The 23,194-nt window shown below is 38.5% G+C and overlaps 1 protein-coding gene and 1 long non-coding RNA gene across 2 annotated transcripts; both read right to left on the minus strand.

The window, feature by feature from the left end:
* Positions 1-110: 110 nt before the first annotated feature.
* Positions 111-2,429, minus strand: LOC145791735 (uncharacterized). The gene is made up of 6 exons (XM_082872158.1): positions 1,916-2,429; positions 1,504-1,595; positions 1,318-1,417; positions 491-603; positions 318-387; positions 111-221 (listed from the first exon to the last, which is right to left on the minus strand). Exons 1-6 carry the CDS (start codon positions 2,369-2,371, stop codon positions 111-113), a joined length of 942 nt encoding a protein of 313 aa, XP_082728284.1. The 5' UTR covers positions 2,372-2,429.
* A 2,249-nt stretch (positions 2,430-4,678) lies between these two features.
* Positions 4,679-5,891, minus strand: LOC114294795 (uncharacterized). Its single transcript, XR_003640624.2, has 3 exons — positions 5,840-5,891; positions 5,212-5,316; positions 4,679-4,940 (listed from the first exon to the last, which is right to left on the minus strand). It is a non-coding gene; the product is annotated as an uncharacterized LOC114294795 (long non-coding RNA).
* Positions 5,892-23,194: the final 17,303 nt, after the last annotated feature.

Consider the following 23,194-nt stretch of genomic DNA (forward strand, 5'->3'; position numbering starts at 1 on the left):
CTGGGGACCCATAATTAACATCCATATTGAAATCAAAGAATAAAAAATTAGTTAAACTCCTATTGCCACCCAAATTATTGGCGTACTGGCAGCCCATTCCCATCACTGGCCTAGCTTGTGGCATTGCTCATATGAAGGCACTCCCGGTACTCTGCGATCTTTGCATTATTGACATCCATAACGATGTCAACCAACAACTTATGACGCACAGAGGGAGCGAACTTTGTCCACAAAAATCATAAGACAAATCAGTTAAAATTGGAGGACGTACGAGGAAGGATTTGATTGACAAATGGAAATTAAGCGGTAGAATGTACCTTGTGTGGACCGGGGCTTAAATCAGGTTGCTGTATGAATTTGGTGACGAACATCCCACATTCAAACGTGCTACAAAAATAATTTCACATTAAAGTTGTCGTCAATACGTAATAGGTTCATTAAGTCAGTCATGCAGCTTAGACATTAATGTGAGGGATGGATTGTGGATTACTCGTCCAGTTGTTGTACTGGCCTCTCGTCTAACATGCAGCGGTGGAAGGTACGCACGTCTGTAACATAATCATTTCCAAAGTGTAGTTGCAGCAAGTCGTGCATAGTTTCAACCTGTTCCACAAGGTTGAAGTTGGTTTACGTAAAGGATGTTCAAGTTTTTTGTAGTGTTCAGAAATGCACCAGAAGGACATACCAAAATTTTAGCTGCATTTAGCTTCCTTTTGTTCGGTCGGTTGGATGGGACTGAGTCGAATAGGTAGGCTACACGGTCCACCATATCAATTTTAACGCACAACCAATGCACTCCTCTGTAATTGAAAGGCACGTAAATCTACACGAAAACACAACGGCAGACCTTGTTTAGAGGCCATGCAAACATGTAATGGCTTTCATATTTTCGTTTTAATATAACGGGATGAACATTGATATTACCCTCTGGCATGCATCAATCGCACCAGTGTATCTGTCATGTCCGAAAAATGATATGACGATATGTTCATGGTCCAGAGGTTGCATATCTTTATTTAGAATCATAGTCTGCATGTGTAATGCGTAAAGGTCATTGACGGAAACATTTGTCAAAATATGTCATACACAATACACAACGTAGCTTTAAACACTTACTTACCGACAGATATACGGGAAAGAACCAATCAGTGTGCCTCCCGTCATTGTGTAAATCCCTCTGTCGATTAGTCTATTGCACCACCACCAAGTTGATTGGCTGGAACATTGTATGCAAGACACAAGGCAAGTTGATTAGAAAGGTTTCTGAGTTAGGGGTACTGAAAAACACAGATTCATATTTGTGCAGCCAACACTTACAGTGTCGGATAGCCATGACCCTGGTTTGAGCGTGCGCATGTCATGCCGGGTGCCAACTTCACATGCCCGTCCATGAAGATTCATGGAAACAACAATGTCCCTACAAGCAATAAATGATCCTTAGAACGATAGTTATTTCACAGTGGACTGTCATTGAAAATTTACAAGTAGTAAATGAAACAATACATTTCATTTTTGCTATCGTCAAATACATAGTGAAGAAGTTTTTGTTCCTCCGCCGATAACAACCCTTCGCTGTCCAACATCGTCAACGAGTCCTACAAAAATAAACAGCCAACTAACAGTACACATTTCATAAAAATATTGAAGCTTATATTACAAGGTCTGTAGTCATAAAAAAAACGTGAAATGATGTAAAAACTGTGAGCCTCAGAGTTTTCCCAACTTGTGATGTTTGGTGCGGAGTTTGTTAGAAATGTGTACTAACATATGGCAGCAGTCATAACTGCAAACATGCAATTCTTTGACAACTAGTACAATACAACACAGATGATTGTAAAATTACTGATTCACATTATTGATGTGGGCATGAATTGGGTATTCACAACTTGTGGGGCATTAAAGGCAGTATTTGTACCTTGTTCACGTTGTCCACACCATCAACATCCACAGGTGAACTGCTGTCGTCAACTCCACTATTTGTTTTGCTATCGATGCACAATTGCATATCCCCGACCTCAGTGGCTTGAACTCCACTTCCGCACATTTTTCCTTTTCCTTTTCCTTTTCGTCTTCCCTTCGCACTTCCTCTAACGATTCCAGTTGCTCCCAATGGTTTGCCAAGCTTAGTAGGAGAAGTATGCACATCGCACGCCACGTTCTTCACGCCCACTGACTGAAGGTCAGGACTGTATTTATCTTCAGTTTCATATGTTTCCCCTGACTGAAGGCCTCCCTTCTTGTTGTTGTCCCCACCTTCTTCGATGTTCAGCTTGTGCCCATCATGCAAATGACTTTTGTCCCTTGCCAAGGTTCCCTTCAAAATATGTTGTTGGTGATCCACCCCTTGTACATCTGAAATATTACACTCCATTGGGTTAACTTCGTCCGATGGTTTGACCACGCCATCCTCATGCGCCTCGACTCCAACAGCAGGGTCCACACCCTATTTGGCCACGCCTGCCGGTTGTGGTGTAGAGAATATACCTTCGATGAGGTGGTGTAGCATTTGCTTCAGTTCACGTAAATTGGTTTGTTCAGTGAATGGTTCGTTGCAGCCCAAACTGAAACGTTGAAGCAGTTGCTTCAGCATTTCCTTCAGTTGAGCAACATTGGAGGAGAGGTTAATGATACACACATCATTGCTTTCCACCTAATTATACATACACATTCGTGAACTTAGTCTTACAAACCATCTTCAAATGATGTGGCTCAACTGTGTGAAAATTGCGTAATGCTTGGATGGATTACCTTGTCATTGCGAACAACTTGCTTGCCTTCGAAATGTCGCAACATCTCCATTAAATCTGTTTGGTTGTGGAGAACTTGCTTCATCATTTCCTTCAGTTCACGAATGTCGGACTCCAAATTGCTCATACGGACTTCATTGTACTGTCCTGTTTGTTGGTTCTCGACATGGCATGCATCCATGTCAGCATCATCGGCGTTACTGTAATCAAACTCCACCTAATCATAGAAACGCATAAATGAAGTCTGACATTGTATGTTGAAGACAAGTGGGTCATTGGTGTGAAATGTGCACAGTGGTAGGAGTGCTTACCGCAATTGTTGGGAAATTTTGCTTCCTTCTGATACGTCGCAGCGTCTCCCGTATTTGGGTATCACCCCAATCATGAAGCCGAGGTGTGGACCGCGTCGTAGTCGAGCTCAGACAAACACAATCAAGGTACAACAGCTGTGGACATTAAGGGGCACACCATAATTAAGTTGTTCTTCCCACAGAAATGAACTATATTCAGTAACAATGACATTCATTATTCTCAATTTTGCAGTGGAACGTACATAGCATACCGATTTTGTTGAGGATGCTGTCAACTTTATAGGCACATATCATGCAATGTTTTTTGGGGAAAAAATTGTACAGCACACCAAGGACTTTATTGATGAAACCAAGAAAAAAAATTTATGTACATGTTCCCCTCTTCGCAACGTAGTTTTAATTGGTTCCTCCATTGAGGTTCAGCATACTTTTTGCCCTGTACTCTTTGTTCTTAAATTCATGACGGTAGTCACACAAAATTTATTTCTGCAAGTACCATACTTGGTCAGGAAGAGTGCTGTTTGTCGTACTCACAAAGCAGGTACCATTGTATGTCCCAATCAAGGCCAATTTGTTGAACCATGACAGAACAATGCATGAAACACATGAAGGGGGGAATGGAAAAAAAATTCAAGGTATTGGCATACCATTAGCAGGAAAACACATCCAGTTGCACCGCGATGACCTTTATACTTCTGAACACCGTTGTGAAGGAATTGCAGTGTCAACTTTGCCCAATTACAAGCTCGCATACGATTCACGTCCTTCACGGCATGAATGAACGATGGCTTCAACCCGGTCATTGTGGTAGGACACAACATGGCCCCCAACACGTACAGCGCAAATTTCCGCCGAAACTCGTCCTCCGCACCAGCAGTCTCGGTCAGATAAAGTCTCAACTTGTTCAAAGGAATGACTCCGTTAACAACTCCAACCTCATTATAGATATTGGGATATGCTTCCAATGACCCAGCCAACTGCACGTTATCACCTTCACACCGTATTCCCAATAAAACATTAACTGCCTTACACGTGAGCCTGACTTGACAACCATGAACATTCAATGAACTACTGTCAGGATCGAAGTTCTGTACCAACCATGCGCACAAGTCGTGATCTATACGTGTACACTTCATCCCCAGGAGGCCAGCAAACCCAATGTCAATGACTGCCTGCTTTTGTGCTTCATTGAACCGGTTAACTAGCTCAACAATTGACTTCAATGATATGCGGAGTTGCCTTTTACCCTGCACATTTTTTACCCTTAATAATACAAAAATACAACCAACAATGTCAGCAAAGCAGGACCTAGCCAAATGCATTTACGAAAACATGAAGTACGTAATGACCTTTTCAGACTTCAGTGCACATGGTACTACTTTGGCGTGTTCCTCAGCGCTCGCCTTAGCCATTTCCACAAACATCTTTTTCTCATCAGAGGGGAGTGCCTTCCACCTTTCGCCAATCTCCTTTCTAGTCTTTAACCAAGAAAATGACAGACGTACAAGACAAGTAACAACTATGAGTCCGAAATTACTGTAACTACAACTTTATGCCAAACGCAATCCGTGTGCATTGTTGGTAATTAAATAAGATTGCAAATACAAATAATAGTTGCAGCAAAAAGTCAGCGACAAAACGTAGCTGGACTTTTACAACGAATTGAAATTTACAAAAACAATAGGAAGGTGACATTATTACATGCTACAATCCTACAAACGCGAAACAATCACAAGCCCACTACGACCATTCAATACAACGTGTGGATAGCAACCCAGCGATGTGTTTCCATCATAGTGTATTATAGAGAATACAGATTTCAACACTCACCATTTTTCGTCGAGTGTTGTCTGGCCCTTGCATTTCCTTGAATTGTTGCTGGCTGCATGCAAGCATCGTCAAGCTTATCATCACTAAATGTGAAATATGAATACATATATATATATATATATATGCAAGTTTTTATGTCAAGCTGGCCCCGAAATCGGCATAAGACAGCTTTCGTACATCCGGGACTGAATCGACACCAAGTTAAACATTTTCAGACATGCGGAACAAAACCAATTTGAAACATCACAAACTGAACTTCGACGAGGCGCGTAATTTCAGTACGAAATATGTAATTCCAGATTGTCAAAATAAACAACTAGTACCTGTAACAAATGAATGGTGCAACTGGCCGCTTTCGACAAGAGCCAGCGATAGTGTCAGACATTTGGATATGTTGTTCGGCAATTGTCTTCAATCTTTTCCTTCCCCTTATGAAAGAGCAAATCATACAAATTAGATGGAAGGGAGAATTACAGGGGTGGTGTACACATTTTGTCCGTTGTCTAATTTCGATCGATGCACTTTAAACTACCTAAATTGTGACAGTCCATTTCAAATGTCGTGGACATTTTCGGTCAAATTGCTAATGCCGTTTGTCATTTTTAAAACAAAGATTGTAATGTCAATTGATTGAGATTATGTAAGTTCAGTAAAGTTATAAGTTGACTACAACAAAAAGTACAGTTGCCACGTATATGCATATTTTCTGATACAAAACAGTGAAGAGTTGAAATCAAATGGACGTAATTGAAACAAAAGTTCAAAATTGATGGTGCAAAGCGAGGCCATTCAAAATTTGTGCAAAACAAATAACACAAACACAAAAGTACAAGGGCTGCTGTAAGAATTGATCCAGAAAAAAATCAGCGTATTCCTTGGTGATGGATTTCGTTTGTTTACAAACATATGTACGAAACCAACTGGTAGCAAGTCTTTAAGGAGAAAACTAACATTGTTGGTGCGAGGTGACCAATATCCATCAGATGCAATGACGACAACTCCTGCAAAGTATTGCAATCAATATTTACAACAACACAAACAAACGGCTGTAACATGTGGCTGTTAACCTTAAAATTTTGCATAAACACAGACAACAACACGCAGAATTTCCCAACACATATACAGATTTTGAAACAGACAAAAGAAAGGGCACACATGGAAATTTTGCATTTCGTTCACACAGCTTACAATTAAAACAATTCTGTGTACAAGCGATAAATGCATAATTTCCCAAATCTTCAAGAGGAAGGACTACATTGTGTTTTTCATTTAGGGCTGAAGGACTACACGCACATACTTTTATGAAGGCCCGACTACAAATGACAAAGAAGCAACTGAACTATTTCATGACGGGGTTAAACAATCAGGACACGATTCTTCTGTGACAGAAATTGGTGCTCATCCCAGGCACGAAAACCAGATGAAACCCCATCCATCAAGTTGAGGGCTTCAATTTCCTACTGAGCAACTTGGTTGCAGAGAATCGAGGTGGCTGCATCGTGGCCCATGCTCCATTACCTTCGGGTGGTTAGATCAGAGAAGAATACTTTTCCGGGCGTACAAGCAAGTTTCATCAATTGTATGTCATAATGAAACAAGCAAGGAAATTGAAGCCCTCAACTTGATGGCTGGCCTTTTCAACAACTTAAGCGGCCGGAGACGTTGGCTGAAAACCAATACCTTCTCCCCACCTGAGTCGGACAACCCTAACAGATTAAGGAAGAAGTTTGGCTTCAGTCTTTGTCTAATATCCAACTTTTCTAAGATGTGGTCCATCCGGGCATCGTCAATGCCCTCTGTTTCTGTGGTTGACGTGTCTGTAGGTGAACTCTTTAGGAGGGATCTCAACTATGCGTGCACATACAGTGTGCTCCCATCCGAGGTGATGTTCAACTTCTTAACTACCTCCTAAAGAGTTCACCTACAGACACGTCAACCACAGAAACAGAGGGCATTGACGATGCCCGGATGGACCACATCTTAGAAAAGTTGGATATTAGACAAGGACTGAAGGCAAACTTCTTCCTTAATCTGTTAGGGTTGTCCGACTCAGGTGGGGAGAAGGTATTGGTTTTCAGCCATCGTCTCCGGCCACTTAAGTTGTTGGCAAGGCCAGCCATCAAGTTGAGGGCTTCAATTTCCTACTGAGCAACTTGGTTGCAGAGAATCGAGGTGGGTCAATCCTGGCCCATGCTCCATTACCTTCGAGTGCTCAGACAGTGGGCAGATCAGAGAAGAATACTTTTCTGGGCGTACAAACAAGTTTCATCAATTGTATGTGACAATGAAACAAGCAAGACTGCCACTGCCTGCCAAAAAATATTACTAACGTACCCATCCATTCTCATTCTGCACGAAGGTCATAAAAAAGACAAATGAGAGTACGCATTCATGAACTCGCTCAATAAAGTCCAGACAGCCCGCAACTCATGAATGACAGCTACCTTCCTCTTCAAATGTAACTGCTATATATATATGCAAGATGATAACTTCAATAGAAAGGTAACCGTCATTCAAAAGTTGCGTGCAATGACAGGCAAGGTTGTCCATTTCTACAAATTAGATTTTCTTCGTGAATTGCCAGGGCTTGTTGACCTCTCTGAATTTCTTCACGTCACCCTTACGACAGTTCGTGAAGTTGAAAAACTGAACAACTTCGTTAAGCAGTTGAACATCACCTGGGATGGGAGTACACTGTATGTGCACGCACAGTTGAGATCCCTCCTAAAGATTTCACCTACAGACACATCAACCACAGAAACAGAGGGCATTGACGATGCCCGGATGGACCACATCTTAGAAAAGTTGGATATTAGACAAGGACTGAAGCCAAACTTCTTCCTTAATCTGTTAGGGTTGTCCGACTCAAGTGGGGAGAAGGTATTGGTTTTCAGCCATCGTCTCCGGCCACTTAAGTTGTTGAAAAGGCTAGCCATGAAAGTGAATGCTTCAACTCTTGATTCAGAATTGGGTGTGGGAACGAATAGCTCTCTACAAAATTTGGAAATCGTCATCCTCATTTCAACTCTTTCAATTGGCTTTCCTATGTTTTAAGTTGAATACCGTCAACTATGCATGAACTTCAGCACTGAAAGAAAGAGTTGTTTACTGTGTTACACGGACTCGGGTACAGGTCCCAGGTGCGGTATGTATGTACAGGTCCGACTCATTAAATCTTAACCCTACATTCAATGGTACACGGTGTGGGGAAAAAATATCATATTTTTAATCTAATATGTGCCATAAAATGGTACTATATGTAACTCACGGTGTCAAAATCACATTTATAGTAATTTCACAATAATTTGCACATATAATAATTGTGTTTTATACAATTATATAAGAAGTGTCCGTTGAAAAGTATCCGACACATATCCCATACCCTTGTCCGACTCTCAGGTGTCTGACACAGGTATTTGATCTATTTTGAAGAGTCCGTGTACCACAGATTGTTTCTAAACATAAGTTCTGGCAATATAAAATCACCGAGTACTACAAAATTTAAAGCACAATTCAACCGAGTGTGCTACCTGTTGTGGAAACAAGATTAGTCATTGTTTGTTTATCGAGTTTCTTATTTTTGCTTTTTTGGCTACTCGAAAAAAAAAAAATTTGTTTTTCCCGTGCCAACATTACACAAATTTCTTTTAAAGTCTTCTTTCGTTATATATAACCCAACCTAACAAGTTCGCCATGTAAATGCAGAACACCTTTTATGCTTGTTGCTAACTACTATCATACCTATGTTCAACTTGCAGCATTGATAGCAGAGGGAAGACTTCCTATTCGGAAGGGAGAAAATACAAAAATCGAGTACAGAACAGTTCCTATTGGGTCCATTTCGGTTAGCAGAGGGAAGAGTTCCTATTCGAATAGCACAAAATACCAAAATGGAGTACAGAACAGTTCCTATTGGGTCGATTTCGGGTTGGGTGTGAAGGTATATGCGAATGATAGAAGACAAACAAGGAGACAGATAATGTACCAGCACGAAATAAAGGAAATACCAACCGGATCAGACGAACCGACGGTGGTGCTCGATTAACCCTTGCGGTTGTGCTCCACCGACAAAAATCAACTCAAAAAAAGTATTTACGCATCCACTTCCATGGCTAGCCTTCCCAAGAACTCAAGCTCAGCACTCAAATATTGTTCTCTGTAAAACCCTACAGCTATGGGGAAATGGAACAACGGAGAGACGGGCAGACAGAAAGACAAACAAAGAGAGAGGTCCGAGATGGAAGAGAGACGGACGGGCCGACGGAACTTACACCTCTTCTGAACACTTCGAGATTTTTTAAAGTTTTATACTTGTTCTGACAACCGACACCTTTTAATGAAAACTGACATCATTTATAAATTCATTTTCTTCATAAAAGTTACACCTTGGAACTTTATATCTTTACATTACATTAATTTTCTTAGTAAAAGTTACACCTTGGATCTTTTCTAAAAACGAAACATTCAGCTTTCATTGAGATTGGTCTTCTTTGGGAACTTATATCTCTTGTAAAAACGAAACATTCAGCTTCGATGATTGGTCTTGGGAACTTGTACCTTTTGTAAAAACTCACAAAGTTTACAACTATTCCTAAAGTTTACACCTTTCCTAAAAATTTACACCTCCTCTCGGAAATATTTACAACTTCTTGAAAAATGACACATTTTGTGGGAAAACCTTTTTCGTAAAATTTAAACTTATTATTTCAAGTTACACCTTTAGTGAAAAACAAAACTTACATCTTTTCTATGGTCATTTACACCTTCTTCGGACAAACATACACCATATTTGAAAAGGTTATACCTTTTGTCAAATAATTTCTTGGTGTGTTTGGTAACGTTTACGTTTTCAGTTTATATTTACAAAAATTTTATAAACTAGTTTTTGTTTATTTTTTGAAAAACATAAACTACAAACGCATTTGGTAATTGACAAAATGTTTAAAAAAAATTTAAAATATAAAAAAGAGTGAGAAATGGCGAGTGGTGGCAAGTGGCAGCGGAAGACGGTGGTAGAAAGTGGTGACGGTGAGTGGTGGGTGGGTGATGGTGGCAGGTGGTAGCGAGTGGGTGGTGGTGGTGGTGGCGGTGGCGGGTGGTGGGTGGTGGTGGTGGTGGCGGGTGGTGGGTGGTGGTGGTGAGTGGATGGGTAACGGTGGCGGGTGGTGGGTGGTAGCAAGTGGGTGGTGGTGGCAGGTGGGTGGTAGGTGGTAGGTGGTGGCGAGTGGTGATGGTGGGTGGGTGGGTGACAGCGGCGGTTGGTGGGTGGTAACGAGTAGGTGGTGGTGGTGATGGTGGCGGGTGGTGGGTGGTGGTGGCAGGTGGGTGGCGGATAGCGAGTGGTGGCGGGTGGTGATGGTGGGTGGGTGGGTGACGGTGGCGGGTGGTGGTGGTGGTGGTGGCGGCGGGTGGTGGGTGGTGGTGGGTGGTGGTGGGTAGGTGACGGATGGTGGTGGTGGTGGGTGGGTGGGTGGGTGACGGTGGCGGGTGATAGGTGGTAACGAGTGGGTGGTGGTGGTGGCGGGTGGCGGGTGGTGGTGGCAGGTGGGTACCAGGTGGGTGATAGGTGATGGTGGTGGTGGTGGCAGGTCAGTGGCAGGTAGTGGTGGGTGGCTAGTGGTGGCAGGTGGTGGTGGCAGGTGGGTGGTGAGTGGTGGTGGCAAGTAGGTGGTGGTGGCGAGCGGTGGATGGTAATGGCAAGTGGTGGGTGGTGGCGGTTGGATGGCAAGTGGGTGGTGGGTGGTGGGCAGTAGTGGTGGTGGCAGAGGCGGAAGACGGTGGTGGAAAATGGTGGCGGGTGGTGGCTAGTGTTGGGTGGTAAAAAAAAAAAAAAAACTGAAAGCTCAAAATGGAAACACATTTTTTGTGTTTTTATTTTTTGGCCAAATTTATAAACTGAGACCACTGATTTATAAATCAAAAATTTTGCCAAACAAGTTTTTATTTGAGTTTTTTAAGTTTTTGTAAATATAAACATAAAACTGAAAACGTAAGTGTTACCAAACGGCCTTAACAAACTTTATCAAAAGCTTATCTTCCATAAAACGTGTAAATTTTCAAAAAAGGTCTAACTGTCTTCACCAAAGATGTTAGGGGTGAGCATGGTCCGGATTGGACCGGATTGGGATAAAACCAGGACCAATCCGTTATTTACGGTTCCTAAAAAATTGGAACCAATCCAATGCGTTTAAATCATGGAACCAATCCGAACCAATCCATTTAAATACGGATTGGATCGATTTAGGACCACGGATTCACATAATTAAATAACAAAAATATATATATAACACTTGAATTTCATAAAAATATAAACATAGCGCTATATTAGTTCCATAATAGCAACATGTTTTTCTATAATAACGACATACTGTTCTAGAATTTAAACAACCATAAGAAAACTGGTTTCACCATAAGTATTTAGACCATTGCAAATTAAAACTTAAAACTAACAAACAAAAGTAATAAAAGAATATATTATACGATTTTAGGTTTGAGTTTAGATTTTACATAGAATAAGAAAAGATACTATGGGGGAGGATGTATAATAAAAATATAGACTATTTGTATACGGTCCGGATCGGTTCCAATCCGGAACCGTGGGATTCAATCCGGAACCAATCCGTGAACTACGGATTTTTAATTATTCAATCCGGAACCGAACCACGGATTCAAAAAACCAATCCAAACCTATCGGATTGGACTGGACTGGATCGGATTACGGATTTCACGGATTCCTTGCTCAGCCCTAAAAGATGTAACTCCTATTTAAAAGGTGTACAATTTTTTAAACATGTTTGCTTCACAAAAGGAGTACCTTTTTAGAAGAGGTGTAAGCTTTTGAAATAAGGTGTAAACTTGCTGAAAACATATTTTCCATAGAAGGTGTAAATTTTTTAAAAAGATGTAAGTTTTGCTGGCAGAAAAGTTGTAATATCCCATAAAAAGTCTAAATTTTATGAAAACAGTTATTCACAAAAGCAGTAACCATTCAGAAACGGTGTAAGCATTCCCACAAAAAGGTGTAATCATTCAGAAAAGGTTTATGTTTTTAACAAAAGGTATAAATTTTATTCAAATACTCCTTCCATGCAAGGTGTATATTTTCAAAAACATGTATGTAGTTTTCACAAAACATGAAAGATATGTCACAATGGTGTAACTTCCCATTGAAGGTTTAAAATTTAGGAAAATATAATTCAGATTTCCATAAAAGGTGTAAGCATGTTCAGAAAAGATGTAACTAATTTCAAAAAAAGTGTAAGTTCTGTTCTCATTAAAAGTGTAAGTTCCAATAAAACGTGTAAATTTTTTAATAGACATGATTTTTAATAAATTAGTAACATCTCACAAAAGGTTTAAGTATTTCAACGAAAAGGTCTAAATTTTGTAAAATAAATTATTTCACAAATGTGTAACCTTTTCACAAATACTGTAAGTTTTTTCACAAGGGATGTGAGTAACTTCACAAAACGTGTAAGTTCCGTTTTTTCCACCCAATACCTGGAAGTTCCTAAAATCCAATCACACTGTATTTGTCTTGTTCAAATAATGGCAATGTGAGAGAGAAGGGCGTTTCGGAGGGCTTGGCCTTTCTTTGAGTAGAACTCCGTTTCAGAGACGACGAGTCTGGGAGGGCTTCGAATAGCGACTCCAAGTCCAAATCCAACCAAGTATGTCAATGCAAAAGAGAACCGTTTTTAATATAGAGCAACGGATAGACAGAGAGAGCGAGAGAGAGAGAGAAAGAGATAGACTGAGATCAACAGACATAGAGACCTAGATGGACACTGATCGACAGAGCAGCCACTCCGAGATCGACAGAGGGACCAAAATCGACAGAGATCGACGGAGAAGAGACCCACATGGACACAGACAGACCAAGATCGCTGGACACAGAGAGAGACAGACATCGACGGAGAATAGGCCGACATCGACACAGAGAGACCAAGATCGATAGCCAGAGAGAAAAAAACCTTTGATTTGCGGCGGTGGTCCCAGTGGAGGTGCCGATCTCAGAAGGCTGTGAGCACCGGAGGCCACCGACGCTTGGGTGGTCAGCGGGGGTCACGAACCCTTTCATTTGTTCAGTGGTTGTCCCAATTTGTTTATGAACACTTCGAAATGAACACTTGATGTTACTCCTTTTGTGTTTACTACGAATACCTTGAAATGAACACTTGATGTTACTCCTTCTGTGTTTACGAACATTTTGAAATGAACGCTTTGTTACTCCATTTGTGGTTATGAATACTTTGAAATGTTACTCCTTCATACTTTTCGTGAAAATACTTACACCATTTTTGAAAAGTTACTCCTTTTGTTCAAGAAATTGTACCGTTTGTGAGCGGCAACTTAAAACTTCGTCGGAAGTCACTTATAGCATTTGTGATAAAAAAAAAACATAAAATTTACACATTTTGCTTAAGCTTACACCTTTTCGTGGCAGGGCTTACACCATTTTTGAAAAGTTACTCCTTTTGTGTAAGAATTTTTGGCATAACATTTATACTTTAACTTCCAACTTACACCTTTTGTGAAACCCCAACTTAAAGCTTTATTCGGAAGTCACTTGCACCATTTGGGAAAAAAAAAATCATCAAATTTACACCTTTTTCTTAAGATTACACCTTTTCGTGAAAATACTTACACCATTTTTAAAAAGGTACTCCTTTTGTGTAAGAATTTTTGGCATAACATTTATACTTTTTCTTCCAACTTACACCTTTTGTGAAAGAGTGTATAAGCACAAAAGGAGTAAATGTTATGACCAAAATTCTTACACAAAAGGAGTACATTTTCAAAAAAGGTGTAAATATGTTACCAAAAAGGTGTAAGCGTAAGCAAAACGTGTAAATTTCATTAATTTTGTTTTTCACAAAAGGTATAAGTGACTTCCGAAGATGCTTTAACTTGGTCCTTCGCAAAAGGTGTAAGTCGGAAGAAAAAGTATAAGTGTTATGCCAAAAATTGTTACACAAAAGGAGTACCTTTTCAAAAATGGTGTAAATATGTTCCCAAAAAGGTGTAAGCTTATGCAAAATGTCTAAATTTTATGAATTTTTTTTTTTCACAAATGGTATAAGTGACTTCCGACGAAGCTTAAGTTGGGCTTTCACATATGGTGTAAGTTCGAAGACAAAGTATAAATGGTATGCCAAAAGTTCTTACACCAAAGGAGTAACTTTTGAAAAATGGTGTAAGCACTTCCACGAAAAGGTGTAAGCTTAAGGAAAATGTGTAAATTCGATGTATTTTTTTTTTTCCACAAAAGGTGTAACTTCGGAGAAAAAGTATAAATCTTATGAAAAAAATTGTTACACAAAAGGTTTAAGTTGGGCTTTCACAAACGGTGTAAGTTCGAAGAAAAAGTATAAATCTTATGCCACAAAGAGATGTCAGTAACTTCGCAAAACGTCTAAGTTCGGTTTTTTCCCCCGAAAACCTGTAAGTTCCTAAAATCCAATCACATAGTATTTGTCTTGTTCAGATAATGGCAATGTGAGAGAGAAGGGCGTTTCGGAGGGCTTGGCCTTTCTCTCAGTAGAACTCCGTTTCATACAAGACGAGTCTGGGAGGGCTTCCAACAGCGACTCCGAGTCCAAATCCAACCAAGTATGTCAATGTAAAAGAGAACCGTTTTTAATATAGAGCAATGGACAGAGAGAGAGAGAGAGAGAGAGAGAGAGAGAGAGAGAGAGATAGACTGAGGTCAACAGACATAGAGACCTAGATGGACACTTATCGACAGAGGGACCGAAATCGACAGAGATCGACAGAGAAGAGACCCACGCTGGAGACAGACCGAGATAAACAGGGATCGACAGAGACAGACCGACATCGACACAGAGAGTCCAAGATCGATAGCCAATCTTTCAAAAAATCTTTGCTTTGCGGCGGCGGTGCAAGTGGAGTTGCCGATCTCAGAAGGCTGTGAGCACCGGAGCCCACCGACGCTTGGGTGGTCAGCGGGGGTCACGAACCCTTTGATTTGTTTAGTGGTTGTGTCAATTGGTTTATGAACACTTCGAAATGTTACTCCTTTTGTGTTTACTACGAATACTTTGAAATGAACACTTGATGTTACTCCTTCTGTGTTTACGAACATTTTGAAATGAACCCTTTGTTACTCCTTTTCTGGTTATCAACACTTTGAAATGTTACTCCTTCGTTAATATATTTACACCATTTTGGAAAAGTTACTCCTTTTTTGTAAGAATTGTTGGCATAAGATTTACACTTTTTCTTCGAACTGACAGTTTTTGTGAAAGCCCAACTTAAACCTATTTCGGAAGTCACTTATACCTTTTGTGAAAAGATAAATTCATTAAATTTACACCTTTTGCTTAAGCTTATACCTTTTCGTGGAAGTGATTATATTTTTTTTGAAAAGTTACTCCTTTTGTGTAAGAATTTTTGGCATAACATTTATACTTTTGTGCTTATATACACTTTCACAGAAGGTGTAAGTTTGAAGAAAAAGTATAAATCTTATGAGGAAAATTATTTCACAAAAGGAGTAACTTTTCAAAAAAAATATAAGCAGTTTCACGAAAAGGTATAAGCCGAAGCAAAAGGTGTAAATTTGATGAATTTATTTTTTCACAAAAGGTATAACTAACTTGCGAAAAGCTTTAACTTGGGCATCCACAAACGGTATAAGTTCGAAGAAAAGCTATAAAAGTTATGCCAAAAATTTTTACAGAAAAGGAGTAACTTTTCAAAAAAAATATAACCACTTCCACGAAAAGGTATAAGCTTAAGCAAAAGGTGTAAATTTGATGAATTTATCTTTTCACAAAAGGTATAAGTGACTTCCGAAAAGGTTTAAGTTGGCCTTCCACAAACGGTGTAAGTTCGAAGAAAAGGTATAAATCTTATGCAAAAAATTGTTTCACAAAGGAGTAACTTTTCAAAAAAAATATAAGCACTTCCACGAAAAGGTATAAGCCTAAGCAAAGGGTGTAAATTTGATGAATTTATCTTTTCACAAAAGGTATAAGTGACTTCCGAAAAAGGTCTAAGTTGGCCTTCCACAAACGGTGTAAGTTCGAAGAAAAGGTATAAATCTTATGCCAAAAATTCTTACACAAAAGGAGTAACTTTTCAAAAAAAATATAAGCACTTCCACGAAAAGATATAAGCTTAAGCAAAAGGTGTAAATTTGATGAATTTATCTTTTCACAAAAGGTATAAGTGACTTGCGAAAAAGCTTTAAGTTGGCCTTCCACAAACAGTGTAAGTTCGAAGAAAAGGTATAAATCTTATGCCAAAAATTCTTACACAAAAGGAGTAACTTTTCAAAAAAAATATAAGCACTTCCACGAAAAGGTATAAGCCTAAGCAAAGGGTGTAAATTTGATGAATTTATCTTTTCACAAAAGGTATAAGTGACTTCCGAAAAAGGTCTAAGTTGGCCTTCCACAAACGGTGTAAGTTCGAAGAAAAGGTATAAATCTTATGCCAAAAATTCTTACACAAAAGGAGTAACTTTTCAAAAAAAATATAAGCACTTCCACGAAAAGGTATAAGCTTAAGCAAAGGGTGTCAATTTGATGAATTTATTTTCTCACAAATGGTATAACTGACTTCCAAAAAAGCTTTAAGTTGGACTTTCACAAAAAGGTGTAGGTTCGGAGAAAACGTATAGATCTACGCCACAAAGAGATGTAAGTAACTTCGCAAAACGTCCAAGTTCCGTTTTTTTTGTAAGTTCCTAAAATCCAATCACACTGTATTTGTCTTGTTCAGATAATGGCAATGTGAGAGAGAAGGGCGTTTCGGAGGGCTTGGCCTTTGTCCCAGTAGAACTCCGTTCCAGAGAAGACGAGTCTGGGAGGGCTTGGAATAGCGACTCCGACCCCAAATCCAACCAAGTATGTCAATGTAAAAGAGAACCGTTTTTAATATAGAGCAACGGACAGAGAGAGAGAGAGAGAGAGAGAGAGAGAGAGAGAGAGAGATAGACTGAGATCGACAGACATAGAGACCTAGATGGACACTGATCGACAGAGGGATCGAAATCGACAGAGATCGACAGAGAAGAGACCCCATGGACACCGACAGACCAAGATCGCTGGAGACAGACCGAGATAAGCAGGGATCGACAGAGAGAGACCGACATCGACACAGAGAGACCAAAATCGATAGCCAATCTTTCAAAAACCTTTGATTTGCGGCGGCGGTGCCAGTGGAGGTGCCGATCTCAGAAGGCTGTGAGCATCGGAGCCCACCGACGCTTGGGTGGTCAGCTGGGGTCACGACCCTTTGATTTGTTCAGTGGTTGTGTCAATTGGTTTATGAACACTTCGAAATGTTACTCCTTCTGTGTTTACTACTTTCAGATGAACATATGTTACTCCTTCTGTGTTTACGAACATTTTGAAATGAACCGTTTGTTACTCCTTTTATGGTTATCAACGCTTTGAAATGTTACTCCTTCATACATTTCGTGAAAATGTTTACCCCATTTTTTAAAAGTTACTGCTTTTGTGTAAGAAATGTTGGCATGAGATTTATACTTTTTCTTCCAACTTACACCTTTTGTGAAAGGCGAACTTAAACCTATTCGGAAGTCACTTATACCTTTTGTGAAAATAAAATTTCATCAAATTTACACCTTTTTCTTAAGCTTATACCTTTTCGTGGAAGTGCTTATATTTTTTTTCAAAAGTTACTCCTTTTGTGTAAGAATTTTTGGCATAAAGTTTATACTTTTGTGGTTATATACTCTTTCACAAGAGGTGTAAGTTTGAAGAAAATGTATAAATCTTATGCCAAAAATTCTTACACAAAAGGAGTAACTTTTCAAAAAAAATATAAGCACTTCCACGAGAAGGTAAAACCTTAAGCAAAAGGTGTAAATTTGATGAATTTATCTTTTCACAAAAGGTATAAGTGACTTGCGAAAAAGCTTTAAGTTGGCCTTCCACAAACGGTGTAAGTTCGAAGAAAATGTAGAAAAGTTATGCCAAAAATTATTACACAAAAGGAGTAACTTTTTAAAAAATATATAAGCACTTCCAGGAAAAGGTATAAGCTTAGGCAAAAGGTGTAAATTTGATGAATTTATCTTTTCACAAAAGGTATAAGTGACTTCCGAAAAAGGTTTAAGTTCGCCTTCCACAAACGGTGTAAGTTCGAAGAAAAGGTATAAATCTTATGCCAAAATTTCTTACACAAAAGGAGTAACTTTTCAAAAAAAATATAATCACTTCCACGAAAAGGTATAAGCTTAAGCAAAAGGTGTAAATTTAATGAATTTATCTTTTCACAAAAGGTATAAGTGACTTGCGAAAAAGCTTTAAGTTGGCCTTCCACAAACGGTGTAAGTTCGAAGAAAAGGTATAAATCTTATGCCAAAAATTCTTACACAAAAAGAGTAACTTTTCAAAAAAAAATATAAGCACTTCCACGAAAAGGTATAAGCTTAGGCAAAAGGTGTAAATTTGATGAATTTATTTTTCCACAAAAGGTATAACTGACTTCCAAAAAACCTTTAAGTTGGGCTTTCACAAACGGTGTAAGTTCGAAGAAAAGGTATAAATTTTATGCCAAAAAATCTTACACAAAAGGAGTAACTTTTCAAAAAAAATATAAGCACTTCCACGAAAAGGTATAAGCTTAAGCCAAAGGTGTAAATTTGATGAATTTATTTTTTCACAAATGGTATAACTGACTTCCAAAAAAGCTTTAAGTTGGACTTTCACAAAAGGTGTAAGTTCGGAGAAAACGTATAGATCTATGCCACAAAGAGATGTAAGTAACTTCGCAAAACGTCCAACTTTCGTTTTTTTTTGTAAGTTCCTAAAATCCAATCACACTGTATTTGTCTTGTTCAGATAATGGCAATGTGAGAGAGAAGGGCGTTTCGGAGGGCTTGGCCTTTCTCCCAGTAGAACTCCGTTCCAGAGAAGACGAGTCTGGGAGGGCTTGGAATAGCGACTCCGACCCCAAATCCAACCAAGTATGTCAATGTAAAAGAGAACCGTTTTTAATATAGAGCAACGGACAGAGAGAGAGAGAAAGAGAGAGAGACTGAGATCGACAGACATAGAGACCTAGATGGACACTGATCGACAGAGGGACCGAAATCGACAGAGATCGACAGAGAAGAGACCCACATGGACACCGACAGACCAAGATCGCTGGAGACAGACCGAGATAAACAGGGATCGACAGAGACAGACCGACATCGACATAGAGAGTCCAAGATCGATAGCCAATCTTTCAAAAAATCTTTGATTTGCGGCGTCGGTGCAAGTGGAGTTGCCGATCTCAGAAGGCTGTGAGCACCGGAGCCCACCGCGCTTGGGTGGTCAGCGGGGGTCACGAACCCTTTGATTTGCTCAGTGGTTGTGTCAATTGGTTTATGAACACTTCGAAATGTTACACCTTTTGTGTTTACTACTTTGAGATGAACATATGTTACTCCTTCTGTGTTTACGAACATTTCGAAATGAACCCTTTGTTACTCCTTTTCTAGTTATCAACGCTTTGAAATGTTACTCCTTCGTTAAAATATTTACACCATTTTGGAAAAGTTACTCCTTTTGTGTAAGAATTGTTGGCATAAGATTTATACTTTGGACTTTTTCTTCGAACTGACACCTTTTGTGAAAGCCCAACTTAAACCTATTTCGGAAGTCACTTATACCTTTTGTGAAAAAAAAAAAAATTCATTAATTTTGCACCTTTTGCTTAAGCTTACACTTTTTACTGAAAATACTTACACTATTTTTAAAAAGTTACTCTTTTTGTGTAAGAATTTTGGGCATAACATTTATACTTTTGTGCTTATATACTCTTTCATAGAAGGTGTAAGTTTGAAGAAAAAGTATAAATCTTATGAGAAAAATTATTTCACAAAAGGAGTAACTTTTCAAGAAAAATATAAGCAGTTTCACGAAAAGGTATAAGCCGAAGCAAAAGGTGTAAATTTGATGAATTTATTTTTTCACAAAAGGTATAACTGACTTGCGAAAAAGCTTTAAGTTGGGCATCCACAAAAGGTTTAAGTTCGAAGAAAATGTATAAATCTTATGCCAAAAATTTGTACACAAAAGGAGTAACTTTTCGAAAAAAATATAAGCACTTCCACGAAAGGTATAAGCTTAAGCAAAATGTGTAAATTTGATGAATTTATCTGTTCACAAAAGGTATAAGTGACTTCCGAAAAAGGTTTAATTTGGCCTTCCACAAACGGTGTAAGTTCGAAGAAAAGGTATAAATCTTATGCCAAAAATTCTTACACAAAAGGAGTAACTTTTCAAAAAAAATTTAAGCACTTCCACGAAAAGGTATAAGCTTATGCAAAAGGTGTAAATTTGATGAATTTATCTTTTCACAAAAGGTATAAGTGACTTGCGAAAAAGCTTTAAGTTGGCCTTCCACAAACGGTGTAAGTTCGAAGAAAAGGTATAATCTTATGCCAAAAATTCTTACACAAAAGGAGTAACTTTTCAAAAAAAATATAAGCACTTCCACAAAAAGGTATAAGCTTAGGGAAAAGGTGTAAATTTGATGAATTAATTTTTCCACAAAAGGTATAACTGATCGACAGACATAGAGACCGTTTTTAATATAGAGCAACGGACAGAGAGATAGAGAGAGAGAGAGAGAGAGAGAGAGAGAGAGACTGAGCTCAACAGACATAGAGACCTGGATGGACACTGATCGACAGAGGGACCGAAATCGACAGAGATCGATAGAGAAGAGACCCACATGGACACCAGCAGACCAAGATCGCTGGAGACAGACCGAGATAAACAGGGATCGACAGAGACAGACCGACATCGACACAGAGAGACCAAGATCGATAGCCAATCTTTCAAAAAACCTTTGATTAGCGGCGGCGGTGCCAGTGGAGGTGCCGATCTCAGATGGCTGTGAGCACCGGAGCCCACCGACGCTTGGGTGGTCAGCGGGGGTCACGACCCTTTGATTTGTTCAGTGGTTGTCTCAATTGGGTTTATGAACACTTCGAAATGTTACTCCTTCTGTGTTTACTACTTTCAGATGAACATATGTTACTCCTTCTGTGTTTACGAACATTTTGAAATGAACCCTTTGTTACTCATTTTCTGGTTATCAACGCTTTGAAATGTTACTCCTTCATACTTTTCGTGAAAATGTTTACACCATTTTTGAAAAGTTACTGCTTTTGTGTAAGAAATGTTGGCATGAGATTTATACTTTTTCTTCGAACTTACACCTTTTGTGAAAGGCCAACTTAAACCTATTTCAGAAGTCACTTATACCTTTTGTGAAAAAAAAATTTCATCAAATTTACACATTTTTCTTAAGCTTATACCTTTTCGTGGAAGTACTTATATATTTTTTTAAAAGTTACTCCTTTTGTGTAAGAATTTTTGGTATAACATTTATACTTTTGTGGTTATATACTCTTTCACAACAGGAGTAAGTTTGATGAAAAAGAAAGTATAAATCTTATGAGAAAAATTATTTCACAAAAGGCGTAACTTTTCAAAAAAAATATAAGCAGTTCCACGATAAGGTATGAGCTGAAGCAAAAGGTGTAAATTTAATGAATTTATTTTTTCACAAAAGGTATAAGTGACTTCCGAAAAGCTTTAAGTTGGGCTTCCACAAAAGGTGTATGTTCGAAGCAAAAGGTATAAATCTTATGCCAAAAATTCTTACACAAAAGGAGTAAGTGTTCATAAAAGGTGTAAATGATTTATACTTTTCAGTAATCAGTTACGCCTTTTTCTGAAATTCCTTACGGCTTTCTTGAAAACTTATACTTTTCTTGTGACCATTTACACCTTTAGTCATATAATATATTATTTTATTAATTTACCTGGAAAGTGACCTGCTTAGCAGGTCACCAATGTGTAAGTTTCTAAATATTTTGATATAACCCAATACATATAAATGTGTAAATGCAAAATAGAAGGGTGTAAGTACCTTGCATACCATATGCAAGGCACACATGAGAAAAGTCCTAAAACCTCACTTCCCAAATGCAACAACTATGAACTTGATTGTTATGTAGATTCTCATGTGATTGATGTATTTTGGGATTGTTGAGAAGGATGTCGAATTCCGAGCAAATAGTTGAATTTGTTTTCTAAGGAAATTTTGAAAAGTTGGTTAAAAATTAATTTTTGCCTTTTAATTCATTTTGATTATATCAGCTCTCACATTTTTTACTTAAAAAAAAAAGGTCAAAAAATCAATTTATAATCAACTTTCCAAAACACCCAAATTCAATACAATATTAAATTTTTATCTGTCTTTAATTTACAATTGATAAACTAGCATTGAAAAAGAAAAGATCAAGATATTAAAAATGTTTAAAACTAAAAACTAGCTCTTTTATGAAGTTCCCAAAGCACCCCTAACTACTGTGCCTAAGCAACTATTATAGATGATAAGAGACAATGGATGAGAATCACTATTGACCAAAAATGTCTTCATTCTATAGCAAACATGATTTGTCTATTCTAAACATGAATAGGCAAATGTTTTCTTGTGATTATTTTTGGTTAAAAACCTCCCATGAGTATTGATCTATATACAATAAGCTAAAGTTCTGGTTTGGTAAATCAACCCATTGGGCCCATTACCACTAGTGGCTTAGGACAAAAACCCTCTATAAAAAGCCAAGTATGTATTTAAAATCCTAAACTCTCCCTCTCTATACTCTCTCTCTCTCTCTCTCTCTCTACATCTACACCTCTAACAAAGGCATCAGAGGGCCTTTGTCCGACACTACACCTATGCTCCAAAGACACTCTCACTTTCTCTTGCAAGTTATTGGATCGAATTGGAATCATATAAATCTAATTATCATCAAGTGTTATAATCAATTAAATCAAATTAAGAGCGAAAAAAAAAGTCACAGTCAATATCGAGCAAATTAAAAATATGAAGACCAAATTGACACAAGAACCATACAAACACTATTAGCATTTATTAAACAAAACAGACAACGCATAAGTTGACGGACAAGGGGTGCCTGCTGTGCTTAAGCACATCAGGGTGTGCCGTGCATGCAACACACACCAATAAAAAAGAAAAAGCAAAGGAAAAATTATATTAAAAAAAAAAAAAAAAAACAAAACCATAGTAGGCACAGCAGTACCTGCTGTACAGCAGGCAGAGATAATAGGGAGAGAGACACATGGATGTTTATGATCAATTACATATGACTTGACAAGAAGAAGTCATCCCAACGGAGTCTTCATCAACAACATAGTTGGATTATTTGGAGAACCAAAAGGGAAGTTTGAGTAATTCAAACTTGCTCAACGATAGAAAATAAAGGATTATCACCACAATCAA

The sequence above is a fragment of the Camellia sinensis genome, chromosome 5 (genome assembly GCF_055761805.1).
Source record: "Camellia sinensis isolate YWXY chromosome 5, ASM5576180v1, whole genome shotgun sequence".
NCBI lineage: Eukaryota > Viridiplantae > Streptophyta > Magnoliopsida > Ericales > Theaceae > Camellia > Camellia sinensis.

What these genes read in the sequence shown, in the direction of transcription:
- LOC145791735 (XM_082872158.1), bottom strand. Translation starts at nt 2,371, where the DNA reads ATGGAGTGTAATATTTCAGATGTACAAGGGGTGGATCACCAACAACAT. An exon ending in CCAGTACAACAACTGGACGA is followed by an intron (nt 388 to 490) that starts GTAATCCACAAT and finishes TTATTTTTGTAG; the next exon opens with CACGTTTGAATGTGGGATGT. An exon ending in TAAGCCCCGGTCCACACAAG is followed by an intron (nt 222 to 317) that starts GTACATTCTACC and finishes TTGTGGACAAAG; the next exon opens with TTCGCTCCCTCTGTGCGTCA.